The 27,274-nt window shown below is 42.3% G+C and overlaps 1 protein-coding gene across 1 annotated transcript in view; it reads right to left on the minus strand.

The window, feature by feature from the left end:
• Window positions 1–22,347: 22,347 nt before the first annotated feature.
• The window catches only part of SACK1A (scaffolding CK1 anchoring protein A), an 86,368-nt gene continuing 81,441 nt past the window's right edge, over window positions 22,348–27,274 (minus strand). Inside the window, exon 4 of the mRNA XM_089677535.1 lies at window positions 22,348–26,301. Coding sequence (XP_089533661.1) covers window positions 25,746–26,301 — 556 coding nt within the window. The 3' untranslated portion in view covers window positions 22,348–25,745. The remainder of the gene's footprint in view (window positions 26,302–27,274) is intronic.

Here is a 27,274-nt window from a genome sequence, read left to right on the forward strand (position 1 = left end):
CTAATAAACGCTCAAAGGGGTTCCAATCCTCTCTTGTTTTTAGAGGCTTTGGGAGCTCCCCTATAAAGTGACTCAATTGAAAATAACGTCACTCATCCATTCCCGTGAAAACTTCTCCCTTTTTTTTCAATTCCTTAAGTGAACCCATTTCCTCCCCCACCATTATATCCCTTAATTGTGCATCTCCTTTCCCCATACACTTCCCTGTGATACCTTCTTTACCCGGGGGGGGGGGGGAACTCTGTAGACCCTAAGGGCATTAACAATTAATTAAATTCCCATCTGTTTGTGTAAAACATCCCAAACTCTTAAATCATTTAATGTGAACAAACTTGTGCTATCTGCTAATCCTCGGTATTGTGAAGGTAACCATACAATTCTACTTAAATTGGTACTACTTAGTATATTTTCTATTTTAACCCAGCTTTTCCCTTTTGCAATATATGTCTAGTCAAAAATTCTCACCATTATTACTGAGTTATAATATCTTTTCAAATCTGGTACTCCCAGTCCACCTTTCTCTTTATTTCTACATAAAATTGCATGGCTTATTCTTGCTTTTTCATTCCTCCAAATAAATCTTATTAACATTTTTTTAATTGTTCTGAAATATACTTCTGGTAGTTTAATTGGTATTATTTGAAATGTTTATAACATTTTTGGAACGATTACCATTTTTATCAAATTTATACAACCTATCCATGACGGGGTTCCCCCTCCTAATTTCCTTAGTTCATCCTTGATCTCATTTAACAATGGGATATAATTTAATTTATATAAGTTCTTGAAGGATACAGTTAATTTTATTCCTAGATATTTTAATTCTTTTTCTCTCCAAACAAAGAGAAATTCCTCCTGTATTCTATTTTTCTCTCTATTATTGTTCATATTTAAAATCTCTGTTTTTGTTGGATTAATTTTTAAATTTGATCTCTCCCCAAACTCTTTCAGTGATTTCATTAAATTTGGCAATATTATCCTTGGGTTTCCAACATAAAATAGCATATCATCTGCATAAGCTGCCACCTTATGCTCTGTGTCTCCTATCCATATTCCCTTTATATCCATGTTTTTCCTTATTGTAGCCAATAGAGATTCTAATGACAAAACATATAGAAGTAGAGACAGAGGGCATCCCTGTCTTGTTCCATTTAGCATCCCAAAATATTCTGATAAATCCCCATTAACCATAATTGCTGCAGAGGGTTGACTATATAACTTCCTTATCCATTCTCTCATTCTATCTCCTATCCCCAATACTTCCAATGTATCCATCATATATCCCCAATCTACTCTATCAAATGCCTTTTCAGCGTCAATCAAGAGTACCACCGCGGAGGTTTTCTCTTTTTTGCTTTTTTGTATGAGAAACAGAGATCTCAATCCATTGTCTCTACCCTCTCTCCCTGGTACAAAGCCTACTTGATCTATGTGTATCCATTCCAGCATTAGGTCTTTCAACCTGTTTGCCAGAACTTTTGCGTATAATTTAGTATCTGTGTTCAATTAAGAAATCGGTCTATAACTTGAGCAGTGAGTAACATCCTTACCTTCTTTATGAATGAGAACTACATGTGCTTGTAGTGATTCCCTCCTCATTTCCATTTCTCCCCCAAAGCATTCATATATATCCTCAATTTAGGTACTAATAGTTCTTTATATTTTTTATAATACCTCACAGTATATCCATCTGGACCTGTACTTTTCCCAGCTGTAGTACTTTTTAGTGCTAGTTGTATTTCTTACTGCGTTATTTCTAATTTGAGGGATTTTAATTGTTCCTCGCTTATTTTCGGTAATCCTGCATTCTTTAAATATGTCCGTCTTTTTTCTATTTTTCCTACTCTATCTTTATTTGTAGAACTATGGGGAGTAATATTATATAGATTGTTATAGTATTCTTTAAACACTTTAGCAATATCTTTAGTTGAATACACTAATTCTCCTTTGGGGTCCATATTTTCTCTATATAGTTCCTAGATTTTTTTTTTTCTCTGAGCCCTCATTAAATACTTTCCTGGCCTGTCTCCCCATCTATATCTCTCACTTATCATTTTATTAAATACTCTTTTCTTATCTTCTTCCAGAAAATTATTTAATTCTTCTCTTTTATTTATTACCCTCTGCATAATCTCTTTTGTTATTGTATATTTATGTGTCTGCTCTAACTCACAGAGTTCCCCGAGAAGCTCATTCATTTTTTCTCTTCTTTCCCTCTTCTTCTTTGCTCCAATCGCTATTAGGATTCCTCTAATATAGGCCTTATGAGCCTCCCACACCGTTGCTACAGACACATCCCCTGAATCATTTTCTTCAAAAAATTGCTCTATTTCTTTTTTAATTCATTGATCCGTCTCTTGATCCAGGAGAAGTGTCTCATTTAACCTCCATACTTTTCCCCCATTCAGCTCCTTTCCCCATAATAATTGCATTGTGACGGGAGAATGGTCCAATATTGACATCACTTCTATTTTTACTTTAACCAGAGCCTCAATAAGTCAATGTTCCAGCAATATATAGTCCAATCTTGAATACATCTCGTGTGCATGGGAGTAAAACGTATAGTCTCTGTCCTTCATATGCCTAATTCTCCATATGTCTACAAGTTGGCATTGGAATATCATTTTTTTCAAGGATCTCAAAGACCTACTTTCCTCTCTCTGCACAGGAGACATCATATCTATCTGAGGATCCATACAAAGATTGAAATCTCCTGCCACAATTAAATTACCTTTTTTGAAATCCATTAATTTTTTCAGAGTATTTTTTAGGAATATCTCCGGTTTCTTATTCAGGCAATAAATATTTGCTAATGTACAATCTATTTCTTGTAGTTTTCCCTTCAGAAACAGAAATCTCCCTTCAGGATCTACCAATCTGTCTTCCAACTTAAACTTTATATTTTTCGCAAAACCTATTGCCACTCCCGTATGATACACATATGATAATATACTGTATACCCTATTCATATTTTGCTTAGGAGATCTAATGTGACCCATTCACCTGCTGGACATTGTAGCAAAGGCCTGTTTGGTATCTACCCAAATGGCATCATCTCATACATCTGTTTCATCGTTTTTTATGAGTATCACCAATTATGGAATAAAATGTAAAGTTGGGAATTGAGCTGTATGAAAGTGTACTTTCAGGTCAAATAGGATCAGACCTACAGATGTATTACTTCTACACAGTTTTACAATTACAAACATGCAGCTTAATGGACTTTTACAACAGCTTATTATGACCAGGATATACTGAGCCTGTTGAGGACTCTGGGTTAAGTACTGTTAATGAATTCTATTCAACATGAGCTGTTTTTTATAGTAATGGTGGGGGTAGGGCTGTGAAATTTGTCAGATCTCTGCCCAGACACTACAAACATAAGATTTAATTCTGACCACTTTTCTTGACATTTTGGAGAAATTAGGGTGGCAAAGGGTTTCCACATTCACCTCACTCAATTTGGGGTTCACCAGACCTCATTATCATCATCATAATTATTTAGTCACAATTTTGGGGCTATCACCTGATGACAAGTTCACTGCTGTGGTAGAGGAGGAAGAAATTATGTTCATCTGAAGCTGTAGTAGGCCAGAACACTGCGGGTTGATTCCTTTATTTCTGTGTCCATACTCCACATCTGAGTTGATATCTTTGAAGGTCTATGTATGGCTTTTTTTCAGATTTTGCTCCTATCCCCAGCAAAGTAGCAGAGTGTCAATTGAAGCTTCACTCCCTCAGCCTTGGATCAGCGGTGTGGTGTGTTAAAAAATGTCTTTGCCGCTGTCCAGGTTGTGTTCTCCTTGAGCCACTTGGTGATAAAATCCTTTTCCGATGTCTGCTAGAGAAGTGCAATAAAGCAGCACTGGGTAGATCACACACAGAATGAGATCTAGCAAAAGCATGCTTCCAACACTCAAAAAACAAAGGGAAGGCATGTGTAGTTTGGGGTATGTCCTAAAAGAGTCTACCATGTCATGGTGGACAAGCTAGTAATCTTATGGCTAAAAGTGAATTAATGAATGAGAGAGAACCTCTTTTATCTCAAGTACAGGAATATAAAACTCATATGAAACCATGGAATAATTCTTCAAGGGTCTACAATATGTCTACAGAGGACCTCATCCTAGGCAAGAATTAATAATCCTTGGTAATTACCACAGTAAGAACAGTAACAACTACAACTGACAAGAGGATATCCTCGAAAAACTGGCCATGTTCTTAGGTGTTGAACTGCAAAATGATTTAGGGTAGTATAGCCACTTGATGACCAGCAACGTACCTGTACATCGCTGGACTCCAAGTGGTTATACCAGGATGATGCTGCTGGATTGCTTTTTTAAGCAGCAGGAGGGGATATCCTCACACCTCCCGCCGTCTTCTGCATCTCTCTTGGACTCTCTTGTCCTACCAGGAGACCTGAGCAACCAGCTAGCGCTTCTGCCAGCTGATCATAATGGTAAGTGGTGACCAAAAAGGCTCCAATCATCTCTATGGTATAGGAAACTGGAAGCAATGATCATTCATCATTTCCAGTTTTGCCAGATGTAAATAGTGCCATTTTTCAATTGGGAAAGCATCTGATCACACCGATCTTGGTGTGCTCAGATACTTTTAAGGGCAGAGGAGACAAAAGTGATAAAAAAATTGAAAGTTACAGTGTAAAAAAATTGGAGAGCCACTGCCCCCCTGTGCTTGCGCGCAAAGGCGAACGCATGCATCGGTCCCACACGCAAACAGAGATGGTCCCACACATGTGAGGTATCACCATGAATGTCAGATCAAGTGCAATAATTCTAGCACCAGACCTCCTGTGTAAATATAAAATGATAGCCTCTAAAGGCCATTGCACAAGCGTGTACAATTTTAAAGTGTGACATATTTAGTATCTATTTACTCAGCTTAGTATCATCTTTTGCTTTTTACCAAACAATTGGGTATTATATTGTGCTGTGCAAATACCATGTGACATAGAAAATTGCAGCACCTACCATTTTATTCTCTAGGGTCTCTGCTTTAAAAAAAAAAATACAATGTTTGGGGGTTTTAAGTAATTTTCTAAGAAACAAATACTGATTTTTATATGTAAACAAAACATGGCTTGGTCTTCAAGTGGATGGCTTTTAAATAAGCTGAGGACCACAAAGGAGGAGTGAAAGGTTATAGTAAAATAAGTGTGATAGAAACTGAGGAGTATTCATCACATACCAACAGAAACACAAAATATTACCAGATATTAATATTTATAGATAATGACACCAGAGATTGTTGATCCAGAGAATATCTGATTACCTCCAGGTAATCAGAAAGGAAATGTTTTCTCCCCCGGTGATGCAAATTGGACCAAGCTTTAAAGGGTCCTGTGGATCAACGGTGGGTTCTACTTATTTATTGAACTAGATGAAATTGTGCCTTTTTCATCCTGACTAACTATCTTCACATTGACAGTGCAACCACATACCTTTGGAAAGAGTGGTGAAGAGTTAAGTTGACCAAAAAATAATAGATTTTTGAACAGACATTTGTATGAAAAACCTCAGCAAACTCAATGACTTGATGAATGTCATTCGAAAATAATTCAACATTTAGTTTGCTTCTGAACCAAAGCCACATTCAGTGTTAGAAATTCATTTGTTATGAGAAAAATTCCAAATTCCAATTTTCTTGTCACTGTGGTCCAAAACGAATATCGTTTAGGCCCACTAATGAATAGAAAATTGAAGTAACATTCCTAAAATGAAAAAAATGTTGGAAACAAATTGACTAGTGTATGGCCAGTTTTAGAGGCTCTGTAAAGTTTTATTCTCGTCTGTGAACCTGCTGGTAAGGCTTTCCCCCAAGTGTTTCAAGGACACAGATAGAAACCTGACAGGGCTCCTACCCCTTCCCCTCAAAGTGTTTTTGTTGCTGCCACATATGGGAAATTCGATTCATGTGGTTTAATTTTTATTTGACTAATTGGTAGTGTTCTTATCAAAATAATGGCTTGACTCTGGTTGTTATTTGTTATTGTAGCAAGTAAAGAAGTCCCCTTTCCTCTTTTCCTTTCCTTTTTTCCTTTTCTCTTTTCCTTCCCTTTTTTCCTTTTCCTTTCTTCTTTTCCTTTTTTCCTTTCCTTTCCTCTTTTCCTTCCCTTTTTTCCTTTTCCTTTCTTGTCCTTTCCTTTTTTCCTTTCCTTTCCTCTTTTCCTTTCTTTTTTTCCTTTCCTTTTTTCTTTTCTTTTTTCCTTTCCTTTCCTTTCCTTTTTTCCTTTCATTTTTCCTTTCCTTTTCCTTTTTTCCTTTCCTTTCTTTTCCTTTCCTTTCTTTTACTTTTTTTCTGTTCATTTTTTCTTTTTTTCTCTTTAACTTTCCTTTCCTTTCCTCTTTAAATTTCCTTTCCTTTCCTCTCCTTTCCTTTCCTCTTTAACTTTCCTTTCCTCTTTAACTTTCCTTTCCTCTTTAACTTTCCTTTCCTTTCCTTTCCTCTAACTTTCCTTTCCTCTTTAACTTTCCTTTCTTTTCCTCTTTAACTTTCCTTTCCTTTCCTCTTTAACTTTCCTTTCCTTTCCTCTCCTTTCCTTTCCTCTTTAACTTTCCTTTCCTCTTGAACTTTCCTTTCCTTTCCTCTTTAACTTTCCTTTCCTCTTTAACTTTCCTTTCTTTTCCTCTTTAACTTTCCTTTCCTTTCCTCTCCTTTCCTTTCCTCTTTAACTTTCCTTTCCTCTTTAACTTTCCTTTCTTTTCCTCTTTAACTTTCCTTTCCTTTCCTCTCCTTTCCTTTCCTCTTTAACTTTCCTTTCCTCTTTAACTTTCCTTTCCTTTTCTCTTTAACTTTCCTTTCCTTTTCTCTTTAATTTTCCTTTCCTATTATATTTCCTTTCGGGGGGATATCCATAGTTCAAAAATGTATTGCAAACATTCTCCAACACCATATATATGGCAAAATGAAAGTGACCACCACGTGATGGAATGTTTGAACTGTGCGGATATGTATTGTGCCACATTCTTGGCTATGCATTATGGTAACTGTTTGTGTGTCTATTCTACCTGTGTATACCTGTTTGCCTGAAGGTAATCTTGCATTTATAATTTTCTTTTGTGTCTAACTTAATGATGGAAATATTCATATGAAATACTGTATTATTTTAGTTCCAGTTGTGCAAACAGATGCTTCTAATTCTATTTTATGACTTTCAAACAACAACAATAATACAAATCCTTCTTTATTGTCTGCATGGGTTTCCAGGAACATAGCTCCACCAATTTATTATGTGTCCTGGAGGGCAGTGTATTTTATATAAAGTATTGTGTTTTGTGCCCTGCAGGTGGAGATTTGGGAATATTACACCAGAACTGAACTGCAACACGCAACCTAAGGAAATGGAAAGAAGCTAAAACTGAACAAGATCACAGCAAAATCTTCATACTTGGCTATTAGCCAGCTCAGATCACGAATATACATACAAAATGTGCGTTTTTATGAGACAATAAACCAGATCAGGTTGTTTAATTATAGGATGACTCACTAGAGAACAATGTGCGCAATTTAATCCTGAGCTCCTGGCAGATATTAAAGGATCACATTATCACAATTAATTTGGTTATATAATAATACAAATATTAAAAGTGTTATTAAAAGCAGCTGTTGTAAGTACCCAAAATATCTTCGTATTAGCTTCCTTTGCACCGCTGAAATAGGAGCGGGAGGGGCAGCACTGCAAGCCAATCCCCTGAACAGTAGCAGTGAGAGAAGGGGCAGAAAGTTAGTCAAGTGGGGCTTTAAACACCAAAAAATATTTCTGTGTCTTAGTTTAGTACTCAAAATTATTCTGTTGTAGTTTTTCAAAGATTTAAAAAATTATTTTCTTATAGCAAATATGTGTTTGATTTTTCTTGCTTAGTCAAAAAACCCCCCAAAATGTATCAAACCCAGAGCAGCCAGAATCTGCACAGCAACCAATCAGCTTCTTCAAAGCTTATCTGAATAAACTGAAGATAAAAGTTGCCATGCAAAACTGCCCCAGGTGCTGGCAGCTCCAGTTTTGATAAATTCCCGTCAATGAGTTTCAAGCTATGGAAAACACAATTACTGCTGGTAAATTGCAATGTGTTCATTTTTTTATCATGGATCTTTTGTGTCAATATCTTTTGCACATGAATTATTCATAGTCTATTGTTTGTGGTATGTTACATACTCCTGCTTCCTGCACTCACTACACTATATTGTAAGTCAGTTCCCCACGCCAGTGTCAGAATGCCCGCCGCAGTCCCGCTATAAGTCGCTGATCGCCGCCATTACTAGTAAAAGAAAAAGAAAAAATCCAGTATCTATACCTCCATTTATAAACTCTATAACTTTTTTGTAAACAAATTAATTTACACGTATTGGGATTTTTTTTAGCAAAGACATGGAGCAGAATACATTTTGGCCTAAATTTTTTGACGAAATTAGATTTTTTAATGGACATGTTTAATAGCAAAAAGTCCAAAATACAGGTTTTTTCCCCCAAAATTGTCACTTTGTTAGCGCAAAAAATAAAATACGCACATTTATTTATTTTATGTACTTATACAGCGCCGTCAATTTTACTCAGCGCTTTACATATATATATTGTACATTCACATCAGTACCTAACCCTCAAGGGGCATACAATCTAAGGTCCCTAACTCACATTCATACACATACTAGGGCCAATTTAGACAGGAGCCAATTCACCTACCAGCATGTCTTTGGAGTGTGGGACAAAACCAGAGCACCCAGAAGAAACCCACACAGACACAGGGAGAACATGCAAACTCCAGGCAGGAGGTGTTGTGGTTGGGATTCAAACCAACGACCCTAATACTGCCAGGTGGAAGTGCTAACCATTTAGCCACTGTGCTGCACATGCAATCAAATACCACCAAAAGAAAGCTCTATTCATGGAAAAAAGGATGTAAATTTCATTTGGATGCAGCGTTGAATGATCGCGCAATTGTCAGTTAAAGTAACGCAGCGCCACAACGCAAAAAATGGCCTGGCCAGGAAGGGGGGTAAAGTGGTTAAACATGTCCAGTAAAAAAATTTTAAAAATCAAATTTTGTCATAAATTTTGGGCAAAATGTATTCTGCTCCATATCTTTGCTAAAAAAAAATCCCAATACATGTAAATTAATTGGTTTACGTGAAAGTTATAGCGTCTACAAATGGCGGTATATATATTGGAATTTATTTTTTCTCTAGTAATGGCAGCTATTAATGACTTATAGCGGGACTGTGGCGGGCGTTCTGACCTGGGGGGGAACTGACTTGGTGAAACTGACATCCTCAGTGACACTAATACAGTGACCAGTGCTATTAAAAGCACTGGCACCGTACTAATGGCACTGGGCATGAAGGGGTTAACATCTGGGGCGATCAAAGGGTTAACTGTGTGCTCTTTCACTGTTGGCTGTGTGCGTGCTTCACTGTAAGCACACTGCTTTGTATAGCTGTGCTATGCAGAGCCATACAAAGCAGTGTGCTGACAGGAGAGATCTGTGTTGTTTATACACAGGTCTCTCCCCGTCGGAGATACTCGGCTATCATCGTGTGCCAGCGAGTAATCATCGGCCGGGACCCGGTGATAGACAGCCGTGGCCACAAATGGCAGCGTGGGTAAGGCCCTACCCGGAACTGCAAAATCACGTATATATACGTGATTTTGCACACCTGTGCTCTCCTGTAACGGTATTTCTGCTATAGGGCAGTGCCGGAAGCGGTTATAAACCTCTGCATTCAATTATTACTGGTTTGAGTAATAGTTTAAGATTTAAGCTGTGAAGGGCAGGTGCAGATTAGCACAGAGCCCACTCACACTCCTGTTGTAGATGATGCAAGTCTGAAAAGGAGGGTCGCACACCGCTGGTGTCATCCACAAGAAACGTTATTGGAGACTACTCAGAAAGAACATGGTTCTGCCACTGTCTCCAATAACGTTTCTTGTGGATGATACCAGCGGTGTGCGCCCATCCTTCAACTGCAATAGAATTGTATTTTTCTCATAATAATCATAAGCAGATGTCTAGAGCACCCCCTCCCCCACATCAGATGCTAAGAGTCCGCCATCCTTCCTTATATCCTTACATCACAGTGCACCCACTTTATCTTGTGCTGCTGCAGACGAAAAAGAAGAAGTTGGATGTGCAGCTGCAGGAGAGGGGTGAGGGCCATATGAAATGGCCTGGAGGGCCAGATTTGGCCTACTGTCCTTGTGTTTGACATGCGTTTTAGGCTGTACATTAAAGGTCATAGTCCTGACCCCTGCATTCTGCATTCTGTGCTGTACATTACATAGTCCTGACCCCTGCATTCTGCATTCTGTGCTGTACATTACATAGTCCTGACCCCTGCATTCTACATTCTGTGTTGTACATTACATAGTCCTGACCCCTGCATTCTACATTCTGTGCTGTATATTACATAGTCCTGACCCCTGAATTCTACATTCTGTGCTGTACATTACATAGTCCTGACCCCTGCATTCTACATTCTGTGCTGTATATTACATAGTCCTGACCCCTGCATTCTACATTCTGTGCTGTATATTACATAGTCCTGACCCCTGCATTCTACATTCTGTGCTGTTTTTTACATAGTCCTGACCCCTGCATTCTACATTCTGTGCTGTATATTACATAGTCCTGACCCCTGCATTCTACATTCTGTGCTGTATATTACATAGTCCTGACCCCTGCATTCTACATTCTGTGCTGTTTTTTACATAGTCCTGACCCCTGCATTCTACATTCTGTGCTGTATATTACATAGTCCTGACCCCTGCATTCTACGTTCGGTGCTGTATATAATATAGTCCTGACACCTGCATTCTACATTCTGTGCTGTATATTACATAGTCCTGACCCCTGCATTCTACATTCTGTGTTGTACATTACATAGTCCTGACCCCTGCATTCTACATTCTGTGCTGTATATTACATAGGCCTGACCCCTGAATTCTACATTCTGTGTGTACATCACATAGTCCTGACCCCTGCATTCTACATTCTGTGCTGTATATTACATAGTCCTGACCCCTGCATTCTACATTCTGTGTTGTACATTACATAGTCCTGACCCCTACATTCTACATTCTGTGCTGTACATTACATAGTCCTGACCCCTGCATTCTACATTCTGTGCTGTACATTACATAGTCCTGACCCCTTAATCCCACATGTTATGTTGTATTTTACATACTCCTGACCTTACTATTTTTATACTTTAAACTTTTCTTTTAACTTCTGTGAGTTCCCATTCCACAAAATGCCATGGTGCTTCAGCTAGTAACAAATAAAGTGCTCCTGTGGCCAGAAGGAGAAGGAGGAATAGAGCCCCATCAATGGTGTCAGCATGAGGAATAGTGCCCCATCATTAGTATTAGTGGCAGGGATAGTGCCCCATCATTGGTATCAGTGGGATGAATAGTGCCCCATCATTGGTATCAGTGGGAGGAATAGTGCCCCATTATTGGTGTCAGTGGGAGGAATAGTGCCCCATCATTGGTGTCAGTGGAGGAATAGTGCCCCATCATTGGTGTCAGTGGGAGCAATAGTGTCCCATCATTGGTGTCAGTGGGAGGAATAGTGCCCCATCATTTGTATCAGTGAGAGGAATAGTGTCCCATCATTGGTGTCAGTGGGAGGAATAGTGCCCCATCATTAGTATTAGTGGCAGGGATAGTGTCCCATCATTGGTGTCAGTGGGAGGAATAGTGCCCCATCATTGGTATCATTTGGAGGAATAGTGTCCCATCATTGGTGTTAGCAGAAAGAATAGTACCCCATCATTGGTATTAGTGGGAGGAATAGTGCCCTATCATTGGTATTAGTGGCAGAAATAGTGCCCCATCATTGGTATCAGTGGGACGATTAGTGCCCCATCATTGGTATCAACGGGAGGAATAGTGCCCCATCATTGGTATCACAGGAGGAATAGTGCCCCATCATTGGTATCAGTGGGAGGAATAGTGCCCCATCGTTGGTATCAGTGGGAGGAATAGTGTCCCATCATTGGAATCAGTGGGAGGAATAGTGCCCCATCATTGGTATCAGTGGGGAGGAATAGTGCCCCATCATTGGTATCAGTGGAGGAATAGTGCCCCATCATTGGTATCAGTAAGAGGAATAGTGTCCCATCATTGGTATCAGCGGGAGGAATAGTGCCCCATCATTGGTATCAGTGGGAGGAATAGTGACCCATCATTGGTATCAGCAGGAGGAATATTGACCCATGAGGACTTATCTCCACAGAATATTATATTATAACAATGTGCAGCCAGATATATAACTATAAAAGCTGTCGCTATGGTGAAAAGGTCACAGTTGGTATCCATAAAGAGATAGAGCCCAAACTGGTTATGTAAGGTGTCACATCCCATGAATATAAACAGCAAAAAGTAGCAAAAAAATAGGAGATTTTTAAGGCACCAAAAACAGACAAAATTAAAAGCAGAACACTTATTAAAGTTGATTTAAAAAGCAAAAAATACCATGCATATAAAACATAATGAAAACTTGGTGTATGATCATATATAGAAAACCACAATGAGATACATAAGCACAGTCATGCGTATAGAACCCTAGCATGTTTCAATGCTTGGTGTGAATCTTCATCACGGGGATGTATATCACAGTGGTGCAATATGACCAATGATTACATAATAATCGTATTTCCAGAAGGGAAAAGGGCAACCCAACCCAAAAAAACAGAGGCTTTAGACCACTGAAGCACAAAGGACACCAAAGGAGTTTCCCACTAATAGGATATCGGGAAAAAAATGGTAGAGTCTCCAAGTCCACATAGAAGAATACCAAGAATACTTAATTATGTAACAGCCCAGCCAGGAGTGGAAAGGCCAAGTATGATGGAGGACTATGGGGCTACAAAAGGAGACACATAAGCCATATTTCCATCAACAAAAGATTAAAATGACAAGTAGATGAGGTGATGTGGCCATTTTGCTCAAAAGTTCCCCAGAACGGACTACCATTCTTTTTTTGATATCCTATTATTGGGAAACTTCTTGGTGTCCTTTGTGCTTCAGTGGTCTGAACCTCTCTGTTTTTTTGGGTAAGGTTGCCCTTCCCCCCCCTGGAAATATAATTATTATGTAACCATTGGTCTTAAAGCACCCCTGTGATACACATCCTCCGATGAAGATTCACACCAAGAATTGAAGCACGTCGGGATTCTATAAGCATAATTTTGTTTATATATCTCATTGTGGTTTTCTATATATGATCATGTACCAAGTTTTTATTATGTTTTTACATGCAGTGTGTTTTTTCATTTTTAAATAAACTACAGTTGCAAGAAAAAGTATGTGAACCCCTTGGGATTACGTGGAGTTTTGCATGAATTGGGCATAAAAATGTGCTCTGAACGTCATCTAAGTCACAATAGAAGAACACAGTCTGCTGAACATAATACTACACAAACATTAGATGTTGCCATGGTTTAATTGAACATAACATGTAAACATTCACAGTGCAGGGAGGAAAAAGTATGTGAACCTTTGGACTTAGTAACAGGTTGACCCTCCTTTGGCAGCAATAACCTCAACCAAACATTTCCTGTAGTTGCAGATCAGACCTGCACAACCATCTGGAGTAATTTTGGACCACTCCTCTTCACAAAACTGTTTCAGTGTAGCAATATTCTTGGGATGTCTGGTGTGAATCGCTCTCTTAAGGTAATTCCACAGCATTTCAATCAGGTTGAGGTCAGGACTCTGACTGGGCCACTCCAGAAGGCGTATTCTGTGCTGTTGCAACCATTGTTTTGTTGAATTGCTTGTATGCTTTTAATTATGTCTGTTTTTGGTGCCTTAAAAATTCCCTTTATTTGCTACTTTCTTCTGTTGGTATCCATGTATTGTGTACTTTGAATATGTATGGGCATTGCTCTTATGACCAATAACAGGTACTATTAGGAATTTAATCAGTGATTTTGTAATAAAATATGTTTATATTTTAGGAAATGTGTGTCCTTCTACTGTGCAGGTAAAGTCTGATGAACTTAGGCTTTTTGGTTTTGATTTGATATACTGTTAGGTCCATATATATTTCCACACTTTTAGTTTTAGTTTTTTTTCAGATATTTACCAAAACATATTCAAGCTATAGTTATATATTGGATATGGGCTGAAAGTGCACATTCTCAGGTTTAATTTGAGGGTATGTACATCCAAATTGGAGGAAGGGTTTAGGAATTACAGCTCTTAAGATTAGCCATCCCCCCTTTTTCAAGGGACCAAAAGTAATTGGACAAATGAATATAATCATAAATAAAATGTTCATTTGTAATATTTTGTTGAGAATCCTTTACCAGCAATGACTGCCTGAAGTCTGGAACCCATGGACATTACCAAAGACTGGGTGTCCTCCTTTCTGATGCTTTGCCAGGCTCTAACTGCAGCTGTCTTCAGTTGTTCTTTATTTGTGGGTCTTTCTGCCTTTAGTTTTGCCTTCAGCAAGTGAAATGCATGCTCAATTGGGTTGAGATCAGGTGATTGACTCGGCCATTGCAGAATATTCCACTTATTTTCCTTCAAAAGCTCCTCGGTTGCTTTTGCAGTGTGTTTTGGATCATTGTCCATCTGTACTGTGAAGCGCCGTCCAATCACCTTTGCTGTATTTGGCTTAATCTGGGCTGACATATCTCTAAACACTGCAGAATTAATCCGGCTGCTTCTGTCTTCTGTCACATCATCAATAAACACCAATGACCCAGTGCCACTGGAAGCCATGCATGCCCATGCCATCACACTGCCTCCACCATGTTTTACAGATGACGTTGTGTGCTTTGGATCATGAGCTGTTCCAAGCCTTCTCCACACTTTTTTCTTCCCGTCATTCTGGTACATATTCATCTTAGTTTCATCCGTCTAAAGAATGCTTTTCCAGAACTGGTCTGGCTTTTTTAGATGTTTTTTGGCAAAGTCTAAGCTGCCTTTTCTATTCTTCAGGCTTATGAATGGTTTGCACCTTGTGGTGAACCCTCTGTATTTGCTCTTGTAAAGTCTTCTCTTGATTATAGACTTGGACAATGATACGCCCACCTCCTGGAGAGTGTCCTTCACTTGTCTGGATGTTGTGAATGGGTTTTTCTTTATTATAGAGAGGATCCTGAGATCATCCACCACTATTGTCTTCTGTAGACGTCCATGCCTTTTTATGTTGCTGAGCTCACCAGTGTGTTCTTCTTTCCTCAGAATGTACCAAACTGTTGATTTGGACACTCCTAAAGTTGCTGCTATCTCTCTGATGGATTTGTTTCATTTTTGAAGCCTTACAATGGCCTGTTTCACTTGCATGGACAGCTCCTTTGAACACATGATGTAGGTTCACAGCAATAGATTCCAAATGCAATTACCACACTTAATATCAGCTCCAGACCTTTTACCTGCTTAATTGATGAAGAAATAACGAAGGAGTAGCCCACACCTGGCCATGAAACAGCTTTTGATTCAATTGTCCAATTACTTTTGGTCCCTTGAATAAGGGGGGGATGGCTACTCTTAAGAGCTGTAATTCCTAAACCCTTCCTCCAATTTGGATGTACATACCCTCAAATTAAACCTGAGAGTGTGCACTTTCAGCTCATATCCATTATATAACTATAGCTTGAATATGTTTTGGTAAATACCTGACAAAAAATAAAATTGTGCCTGTGTCCAAATATATATGGACCTAACTGTACATGTGGCCAGCACTAAAAGCAACTCGGCACAGTGTTTTCTCTAGAAAAGGAGAACATTTGGTCTACTCTAGTTCCCTTTAAGTCAGCTCTGTTATTATATACGTTGGAGTGAATGTCTTACTGTATATGAAGTTTTTGTGTTTTTAGCTCTGTTTGCATAGAGATGTATCGGAGAGCCATTTTTATTTAAGTAACCTGAAGATGACTGTACAATATAAACACTATTACCTTGTCACATTCCAGGTTTGATAAGCAATTTTCATACCAATGACAGAAAAGGAAAGTCACTCAAAAATACAGATTGCTTCATTTATGCAATTTATCTCCATTGCTTATCATACATTTGATTTATATATAGTGTAGGGAAGTTTCGAAGAAAGTCGGCACAGGCCAGCTGTGTCATGTTTATTTCCTTCAAGCCAAATCGTAACCTAAGCTTTTACAGCTTAAGAGAAGTCATAGAAAAAAAAAATATTTTTTAATTTGCTGTAATTTCTTTTATAGTTCACACGCAGTGCACCAACCTCCCCTTCCCTGGCAGCATGCTAAAGAGAAAGCAGTGGTTTCCCTCCAGCAGTCCGACACACTCCGTCCACAGTCATAATTACTGTGCTCCAATCAGCAGCATCGCATTAGAACACGTGTCCTTTAAAATCCTTTAAATTTTGGTTAATTTTTTCATTTAGTGTTTTTCAAATGTGTGGTTTTTTTTATTTGTATATACTGTCATTATTTTTATTTGTTCAGTTTTCTGTATGCAAATAAATAAATAAATAATGAGGCTGAAGAGGACTCTTTTTAGGGGGTACAGTCCAGTTCAGGATAGGTCAAATGAGTTTCTGTAAATCTCAGCAGTCAGTTGAAACCCACCGAGTCTTTAAAAGCCACCAAAATCACCTGAATTTTGCATTACCGAAATCTATAAATTTTTGTTAAAATTTTGGGGAAGTGAAAAATCTCAATTTCCCTCCCTAAACGGCCTTCTTAAGCCTTCTTAAGCCTCATACACACAATGAGAATATTAGATGAATGATTTTTTCTTTTTGCATGCTAGACTGATATGGAAAATTAATTTGTTAGTAAAGTTACGAAAATTCTTGTAAGACAGAGTACATCGGAAGTGATGTAATGTATTGTATTGCATTGTAATGTATTCTTTAGTTTCCAAACATGCGCAGTCTTGGTGACTCGTTTGTTTCAGACAAATACTGTACTGATTGCTCTGGTATCATACGAGAACATTTTTTGTGCTTGTCCCTTTGGATATTTTCACATAAACTGTCGTGATTGGCTCTCAAAATCTGTGTACTAACAATCAGATTATTGGACAAATGCTCCGAATTCAGTACTTTTCATCCAATATTCTCATCGTGTGTTCAAGGCTTTAGATCCAAGACCCAGACTGCAAGGGCTCCCCGCCCCAGTACAGTCAAGATTATGCCTGGTTTCAAGGACCACACTCAAGTCATTCAATTGTCAAATGCTGGAACTCCAGTGGAAAGGCATTTGACAGTTAATTCACAGAGGGTCCAGCCTTGCTCTCACCATAAGAAAAAGTTGAAGACACAGGGATCCCCAATCTCAAGGTATGTCATTGACCTAATCTGGAAGTAATAGTAGGTGCCGCCCCAATGAAGAAGTACAGTTATTCCTTATTATTGCACTGATGTCCCACAGAGGCATCCAGTACTCACCCACTCATGGAGTATTACTTCTTCTGCAGCATTTCATATCAGGTAGAGTAAGAGGAAAGGTAGGGTCCCGCACAATGCCTGTGGTCAGTGTTACTTACCTAGAAAATAACTTCCCGGTGTTCTTGAAATCAGTCTTTGGCCCAAAACCTAAATGCTATGCTTTATATAAATGTATGACAATTTTCAAATGAATTGTTAGGAATGGACTGGCCAGCAATGGTGGGACTCACCTGCCTTTTGATCTGCAGTACCAGGGCTGGCCAGCGGGTGCTCCCAGCAATCAGAGACTCAACCTTTCAGCCAGCTAACACCTGGAACTGATGATGCTGGGGTATTTAAGGGATGGCCAGACTTGCAGACTCTGCCTTGGTGTTGTGTTTGTCCTGGGCCCTGTATCTGTCCTGCATCCTGTTTCTGTTCCTTTGCTGACTTCTCCTGCTCTGATCCTGCCTTGTGACCCTGACCATCCCTCTGTCTGACCCTCTGTACTATGCTGCTTGCTACCTGCTGAACCTGGCCTGTGACCCCGACTATTCTCCGCTTGCTCCCCCTGTACCTACCTGCCCAATTGATATTGACCCGGCCTGCCTGACGACGCTTGCTTGTATATACTGTTATCTGTGGGTGGTTTGGTTTGTTTGCACCGTATTATGTTTTAGTATTGCACTGCGTTTATGTTTGTACTGTTAGTGTTAATAAATTATATTGTTTATAACATATCTGAGGTCTGCGTTTCCCTGCTTCAGTCACACACCTCTGGTCATACCTGGGAGCCCTGACATTACACCAAGGCCAATCCTGACCAGAAGTGGCTGCACAGGGAAGCCATCTTGGCTTGTTGATGGGAAGGATGGATCTAGATGAGGTTGAGTATTTATCTCTGCTAGTGCTTGATGACAGAGAGTATGCTTATCAGACTCTGAAGGAGTATACCCGGGATGAACTGCTAGAATGTATACGGCTCGCTCATGTTCTAGTAGATCAGGGCACAGTTTTCTCTATGGTGCAGCCATTGATTCAGGTTTGTGTTGAGTTGGTTTCATCTGGTTTCCCCGAATGCAGGGATGAATTTTTGCCACCATTTAGTGCAGACCAGGTAGAGTCCCTGGTGTGGTTATTAGAGGATGATGTGGGTTACTTTCTGGAGCGTTATTCCACATGTTCACCACAGACACTGAGAGATTGTATAAACGCAGTGCAGTCATTGACCAGACAGACTTTGTGTAAACTCAGCTTTGTTCAACCCCTACTGCAGACATGGACAGATTTGTTGCACCCAGCCTCAGTCAGCTTACAAAAACCCAGTCCTGCTTCTAACTCTACTCCTGTATTCCCACCAGCTCCTCCAGTTACAGCCCAGTATACTTGGCTATCTACCGCATGTCAGTACCCTGTTCCCACTCGCTGCACCTATCCTGCCTTTAACCCTGTAAAAAAGCCCTCTGTAGCAACTGCTCCCTCTCCTGTTCCATCCTCCAGTTCTTCTCTGTCTCCAGCTGCTCCATTCGTTTGCAGACCTGCGTTTACTTGCAGTGCTCCAGTAGTTAAAACCAGAAAAAAGCGAAAATTCTTTCCAACCAATACCATCCTGCCAGTATCCAAACCGGTGAGCCTGCCTTCCGTGGTTCAGACTGATGCCTGTACGCAGCCTGAAGCCTCTACTCGGCCTGAAGCCTCTACGCGGCCTGAAGCCTCTACGCGGCCTGAAGCCTCTACGCGGCCTGAAGCCTCTCCTCAGCCTGAAGCCTCTACTCGGCCTGAAGCCTGTACTCGGCCTGATGCCTGTACTCGGCCTGAAGCCTCTACGCGGCCTGATGCCTGTACGCGGCCTGATGCCTCTACTCGGCCTGATGCCTCTACTCGGCCTGAAGCCTCTACTCGGCCTGATGCCTCTACTCGGCCTGAAGCCTCTACTCGGCCTGATGCCTCTACTCGGCCTGATGCCTCTACTCGGCCTGAAGCCTCTACTCGGCCTGAAGCCTCTACTCGGCCTGAAGCCTCTACTCGGCCTGATGCCTCTACTCAGCCTGATGCCTGCATTCAGCCTGATGCCGCTACTCAGCAGGATGAACTGATCCAGCCCGACGATCCTATTAGGCCAGTTGACTCGATGCCCGCTGTTGATCCAGATGATCCGGTACCTGATCCAGTGCCCGCTGTCGTGCCAATTGACTCAGAGCCCGCTGTCATACCTGGTGACCCGGTGCCCACTGCCTTGCCAGATGACGCGGTGCCCGCTGGCAAGCCAAATGACCTGATGCCTGGTGACCCAGTGCCCGCTGTCATACCTGGTGACCCGAAGCCCGCTGTCGAGCCAGACGATCCAATGCCTGGTGACGCGGTGCCCACTGCCTTGCCAGATGACCTGATGCCTGGCGACCCAGTGCCCGCTGTCATACCTGGTGACCCGATGCCCGCTGTCGAGCCAGACAATCCGGTACCTGATGCCCCGGTGCTCACTGTCGTGCCTGTTGACTCGGAGCCCACTGCCTTACCAGATGACGCGGTGCCCGCTGTCGAGCCAAATGACCTGATGCCTGGTGACCCAGTGCCCGCTGTCCAGTCAGACGATCCAATGTCTGACCCAGTGCCCGCGGTCATACCAGTTGACTCGGAGCCCACTGCCTTGCCAGATGACGCGGTGCCCGCTGACAAGCCAAATGACCTGATGCCTGGTGACCCAGTGCCCGCTGTCATACCTGGTGACCCGATGCCCGCTGTCGAGCCAGACAATCCGGTACCTGATGCCCCGGTGCTCACTGTCGTGCCTGTTGACTCGGAGCCCACTGCCTTGCCAGATGACGCGGTGCCCGCTGTCGAGCCAAATGACCTGATGCCTGGTGACCCAGTGCCCGCTGTCCAGTCAGACGATCCAATGTCTGACCCAGTGCCCGCGGTCATACCAGTTGACTCGGAGCCCACTGCCTTGCCAGATGACGCGGTGCCCGCTGTCGAGCCAAATGACCTGATGCCTGGTGACCCGATGCCCGCTGTCCAGCCAGACGATCCAATGTCTGACCCAGTGCCAGCGGTCATCCCAGTTGACTCGGAGCCCACTGTTGTGCCTGGTGACTCGGTGCCCGCCGCCCCGCCTGGGGGCCCGAGACCTGTCGTTCCGCCTAAGGGCCCGAGACCTGTCGCTCCGCCTGGGGGTCCGGCACCTGCCACTCCGCTTGAGGGCCCGAGACCTGTCGCTCCATCTGGGGGTCCGGCGCCCGCCGCTCCGCCTGAGGGCCCGAGACCTGTCGCTCCACCTGGGGGTCCGGCGCCCGCCGCTCCGCCTGGGGGCCCGAGACCTGTCGCTCCACCTGGGGGTCCGGCGCCCGCCGCTCCGCCTGAGGGCCCGAGACCTGTCGCTCCTCCTGGGGGTCCGGCGCCCGCCGCTCCGCCTGAGGGCCCGAGACCTGTCGCTCCACCTGGGGGTCCGGCGCCCGCCGCTCCGCCTGAGGGCCCGAGACCTATCGCTCCATCTGGGGGTCCGGCGCCCGCCGCTCCGCCTGAGGGCCCGAGACCTGTCGCTCCGCCTGGGGGTCCGGCGCCCGCCGCCCCGCCTGGGGGCCCGATGCCTGTCGCCCCGCCTGGGGGCCCGATGCCTGTCGCCCCGCCTGGGGGCCCGATGCCTGTCGCCCCGCCTGGGGGCCCGATGCCTGTCGCCCCGCCTGGGGGCCCGATGCCTGTCGCCCCGCCTGGGGGCCCGATGCCTGTCGCCCCGCCTGGGGGCCCGGTGCCTGCTGCTCCGCCCGGGGGCCCGGTGCCTGCTGCTCCGCCCGGGGGCCCGGTGCCTGCTGCTCCGCCCGGGGGCCCGGTGCCTGCTGCTCCGCCCGGTGCCTGCTGCTCCGCCCGGGGGCCCGGTGCCTGCTGCTCCGCCCGGGGGCCCGGTGCCTGCTGCTTCGCCTGGTAATCCGATGTGCCTCTGCCCGGAGTCCTGCCCGATGTGCCTCTGCCCGGAGTCCTGCCCGATGTGCCTCTGCCCGGAGTCCTGCCCGATGTGCCTCTGCCTGGAGTCCTGCCCGATGTGCCTCTGCCCGGTGTGCCTCTGCCCGGAGTCCTGCCCGATGTGCCTCTGCCCGGAGTCCTGCCCGATGTGCCTCTGCCCGGTGTGCCTCTGCTCGATGTGCCTCTGCTCGATGTGCCTCTGCCCGGAGTCCAGCCCGGTGTGCCGCTGCCCGGAGTCCTGCCCGGTGTGCCAGTCTTTGATATCCCGCCAGTTGCCAGACCCGGGCGGTGGAACATTTTGCCCAGCTAGGACTGTTTGGAGCGTCCTGAGGCCGCTCCTTGAGGGGGGGGTACTGTTAGGAATGGACTGGCCAGCAATGGTGGGACTCACCTGCCTTTTGATCTGCAGTACCAGGGCTGGCCAGCGGGTGCTCCCAGCAATCAGAGACTCAACCTTTCAGCCAGCTAACACCTGGAACTGATGATGCTGGGGTATTTAAGGGATGGCCAGACTTGCAGACTCTGCCTTGGTGTTGTGTTTGTCCTGGGCCCTGTATCTGTCCTGCATCCTGTTTCTGTTCCTTTGCTGACTTCTCCTGCTCTGATCCTGGCTTGTGACCCTGACCATTCCTCTGTCTGACCCTCTGTACTATGCTGCTTGCTACCTGCTGAACCTGGCCTGTGACCCCGACTATTCTCCGCTTGCTCCCCCTGTACCTACCTGCCCAATTGATATTGACCCGGCCTGCCTGACGACGCTTGCTTGTATATACTGTTATCTGTGGGTGGTTTGGTTTGTTTGCACTGTATTATGTTTTAGTATTGCACTGCGTTTATGTTTGTACTGTTAGTGTTAATAAATTATATTGTTTATAACATATCTGAGGTCTGCGTTTCCCTGCTTCAGTCACACACCTCTGGTCATACCTGGGAGCCCTGACATGAATTATTTTCATCTACAAATTACTTAATGCCCCCCCTTCCCCCCCAAAAAAAACAACACACACTAAATATGTTATTTATATAATATGTACATTTTATTTAAAATCAGTAACAGTTTTTACAGTGTCAGTGCAGTCATTCAGCATCTTCAGCTCTCACCTTCTGTTACAATTACAGACTGAGCAGTAATCTACAAAACCAATCATCTACAAAAAGTATAAAACCAGGAAAACCGCTATCCTGCTAACTTGTTAAAGTGAACCTGTGCTGTGTTCATGCAATGCAAAGCAACGGGTCCACTTAACTGCTGCCTCTGCATCTGCATATACTCACCTTATTTTGCCCCTGCCCCAGTTGAGTTGATCATGGCAAGCAAAATTAAATTCTTGTTATTCTCCTCTATGAAGATCATGTTACCCACGCCCCTTCCTCCCATGATGCGGCTTTGCAAACCTTGCTAACCAATTGCTTGAAACGTGGGAGCAAGGAGATTGTCCTTAGTCCTATGTAAGCTTCAACCAGAGGGAACTGGCGCTTATGCATGGGTTTTCTAATCACTTTAAGGGGTCAACAGAGAATTGGATGAGCAAACGAGATGTGAGTATTTGCAGTTGGAGGGGTGGCAGTTAGGTGAACCTGGTGCTTTGTTGTCAAATGTGTAATCGACAATGAGGGTAGTGAGATATCTGCTTGTCTTCAACTTTTTGGCCTCTGTGGCAGTACTCTCTGTGACTTTCCCTAAAACTTGGTAGATGGGAAAATGAAGAAGATTGATGGATCTTTTTCCAAACATACATAGAAAATGGGATGGCCTACACCCGGTAGCACTCACTAAAGTGACCTTGGCCAGTCACCTAGTCATTGAAGTCATTACATGGTTGGGTACACCGCTTGTAACTCTTAGCCCTTGTATGGTGACCCTTGACCATCAACATCCTATAAGCAAGCAATCACCTAGTCATTGAAGTCATTCCATGGTTGGGTAACACCACTTGTAACTCTTAGCCCTTGTGTGGTGACCCTTGACCATCAACATCCTGTAAGCAGGCAATCACCTAGTCCTTGAAGTAATTCCATGGTTGGGTACACCGCTTTTAACTCTTAACCCTTGTATGGTGACCCTTGACCATCAACATCCTATAAGCAGGCAATCACCTAGTCATTGAAGTCATTCCATGGTTGGGTACACCGCTTGTAACTCTTAGCCCTTGTATGGTGACCCTTGACCATCAACATCCTATAAGCAGACAATCACCTAGTCATTGAAGTCATTCCATCGTTGGGTACACCGCTTGTAACTCTTAGCCCTTGTATGGTGACCCTTGAACATAAACATCCTATAAGCAGGCAATCACCTAGTCATTGAGGTCATTCCATAGTTGGGTACACCACTTGTAACTCTTAGCCCTTGTGTGGTGACCCTTGACCATCAACATCCTATAAGCAGCAAAAATAAAATCTTACACTGGTTACGACATGACCAAGAACACCAATGGACTCAGTAAAGAACTCAAAATAGTTCATGCTGAAAGACTGCAAGCAAATAAACAAATGTGCGTTATAAAAAATACAAAAAAGAAGTAACTTTACTACTCATTTCAAAATACTTCCTGATGCCATTGTATGAATACTTACACCATGTAACAGCAATACACTGCATTCAATGAATGTTCAAGTTTCAAGAACAACTCCAGATAATTGGTAAAATTAATTGGCTAACCACTTATTCTGTATAGGAACATTGCAGATGTGCTGAAAGGGAATATTATTTTTGATTTGAATAAATTTTCTTTTTTATTTTATGGTATGAAAATTTCGATTTTTACATTTTAAATCTTATTGCTAACAAAAAATACAGATATTGGATATGATTATTTTGCATTTACTACTTGTTACCAGCAGGTGGTGTTGAAGTTGCCTGCCTTACTACTATGCAGTGAATAGTCAGAATTGCCTGTGTAACTTCATCTTCTGCTATTCAGATCTATTTACACACAGATGAATGAGTCAGAAGACACACGAATGTCTACTAGCTCAAAGAGACTTTATGGATTTTCAGTTAGATAGAGGAAGTAAACAAATGTGCTAGCAGTGCTGGGCTTTCTTATTAGATAGCCTAGTATGCCTTCCAACCTAAATGTCATGGAAGCCCCCAATATTAGGTGTTTTTTTTATTATAAACAATTAATAAAAACGATTAATAATCATAGGGATAAGTTACTACAATAGTAAACAACAATAAAAATAGCCCAAAACCAAAATAGCCTCCCATTAAACTAGACGTCCTTTTCTCAACACTGCTTAACTAATCGCATTTGTAAAACATAAATATTTGTTCTGCCCCATTTATGTGTATTTTTTCTGTTTAGTGCTAGTTAGTTCAGTCCTATCCAAACGTGCCCTGTTTCTTCCATATTTCCTCAGTCAGCGTTAGTACATCACAGAGACACGGCTTAGGCAAGTCATTATCTTCTTATACTTCAAAGAACTGGAAAAATATCCTCTGTACTGCAATTAGCTGAAGATAAATTGTGTTGGGTTTAGCATCTATGTCTTACTGAAGAGTTTAGTTGCCTGTAAATGGTGCCAAGTCAGCAGGGGATCTGTCCAGGCAAACTTGGTGTCAGGAGGTATGTCAATGTATAAAGCAGCATGTGAAACAGAACTACATTCATGGTGAAGTCAGGAGGGTGGTGGGGGAGATAACAGTAACTGGACAATAGGAAGGTATAAGGAGTAGAAAGGGGCAGCTTTTTATTTCTCCAATAAGTGATGGAAGAAGTCTGGAAGATTTTTTTTATCTGTATGACAAGTTTGAGAAACTATCAGGTTTCGATTTCTGTTGTACAGCTATGAGCAATCTTGGGCATAAACAGCCATTTTAAACTTAAGAGTAAATACAACAAGATGCTTTCTTCTACGTTTATTAGTTTGGAAACCCTATTACATGTGCCTCCATGAAACCAGTTTCTGGGGTGTCATTTTTGAACTAGGCACCAAGAGTTGCCATCTTCCTATCTAATGAGAGGGCCTTACTGGCTCCTGAGGCACATTCATCAGACAAAGGGATGGCAGATGTGAACAGTTTAGGCCAAGGAAGTCTTGTCCCACTAATGTAAGGGAGGTTCACAGAGGAGGGTTTCCTGTCTAACAAAGATATTAGTAGGAGTCTTGTGGCTTTTACTCTTACTCAGAACTTTTACTCATAAAAGTTGTAAATGGCCTACAGTTTTTTTTTCTTGTTTCTATACTAATTAGAGAAGCAGAGGTCTTGGTTTAGCTCCCTGTTCAGTAGGGCGAGTTATGACATTGAAGAAATGTTACCTACTTGTTCATGCTCAGTGTTTCCTTTTTAATAAAATTTTTTTTTTAAATTTTACATTTTATACTTATCAATTTTCATTTTACTACTGGAGTTTTTAGTTGTTCAGTGCATTATTTGTACCAGCGCATAGCAACTAATAGCATGTTTTAGGTCATTGTTGGTTTAGAAAACAATCTCCACCCTTGGGTAAATCTGGAGGTCAGAAAGTCTTCTCTGCGGGTCCTGAATGAGCGGTAGATGTTGTTATTATTGTTGAATGGGTGGGTTGGGGACTCAGGTTGGTAGCTTCTTTGGAAGTAGTTCGGTTGGTAGTTGGTTGGCGTTGGGGGAGATCGAAGAGAAGAGTAGCCATGGAAAGAATTAATGCGCTGAAGGGGGGATGTCACTGGAGATAGAACTGGAGATTGAACTGGAGTAATGGAGGAAGGGGATGATGGTGGTTGTGAATTGTGGGAGATACTGGATGACCCACTAAGAGGTTCTGAGGTAGTGTTTTTACTCTCCTGGGTGCTGTTGTCCGACATTGCCCCTTTCTCGTTATCTTTTTTTAGGACTGGAGCCATTGGAGCAGGGGACTTCAAACCCATCACTGGTTTGGATGTGGCATATAGATGCCTAAACTCTTCATCAAATAACTCCACCACATGTCCGGAAAACTTGCACAAAAAGTTTCTGTGGACTTGCCCAGAGAGCCACGTGAAGCTGAAAAGACAAGAGAAGTATTGTTAGAAAGTTTAGCCTTGATTTATAGACTGTCCCAAAACAACAAGACATTTCAAGACAAGTCCAAACAGAGATAATTTGAAGATATTTCATTTATTACAATAGTCAAAATTCCTTTTTGTCAATCTTAAACAAATTTCATTCTCTCTGGAAAGTTGTTTCCTCTAAGTGCCCCTTAGTGTTTCTTCTGAAAGAAAAAGACCATTGCAATGAGAAACCAACAAGTTTAGCAGGTTACCCAGCCCTCAAGAAGGACGCTTGGATACTCAGATAAAACTGCAAAAGAAATACATCCTTCCATTTGACAATATCAAACAATGAATAATCAAAAAATTCACATGAGCAATTAAACTGACCATCTAATAAAAAAAACAAAACCTCACATAAAAATAGTCAGCAGGTCCAGAGATACAGATACCTAAAATTGCACAGAAAATTAAGATTTTCTTCTGGAGGTTGTGATTTTCTTTCTACTTCCTAAGGTTCCCAATTGCCCAGCGCTTCTCCCTATTATATTACAAGACAAATATATGGAAGGCAGGAGAGGGCTAGGCCAAACTTAAAACATCAAAATTTACATATAAATGTAAGTACATGTATCTCTGGATCTATGGATTATTTTGATATGCCAATTTCACCAAAACTAACTGCTTCTTCATATTTCATCAAAAGCTCCGTTGTATAACTCAGGCTTGTGACAGATCATTTTGTTTAGTCAAGTAAATATACACTCTTTGGCCACTTTATTAGGTCCACCTTGCTAGTACCGGGTCGGACCCCCTTTGCCTTCAGAACTAACTTAATTCTTCGTGTCATAGGTTCTACAAGGTGTTAGAAACATTCCCAGAGATTCTGGTCCATATTGACAAGAGTTACTGTTGCCTTTCTATCATCTTGAACCAGTCTGCCCATTCTCTTCTGACCTCTGATACCAACAAGTCATTTTCGTCCA

Source organism: Staurois parvus, unplaced genomic scaffold (genome assembly GCF_062004578.1).
Source record: "Staurois parvus isolate SC_StPar_1 unplaced genomic scaffold, SC_StPar_1.0 ptg000187l, whole genome shotgun sequence".
In the NCBI taxonomy this organism is placed as follows: Eukaryota; Metazoa; Chordata; class Amphibia; order Anura; family Ranidae; genus Staurois; species Staurois parvus.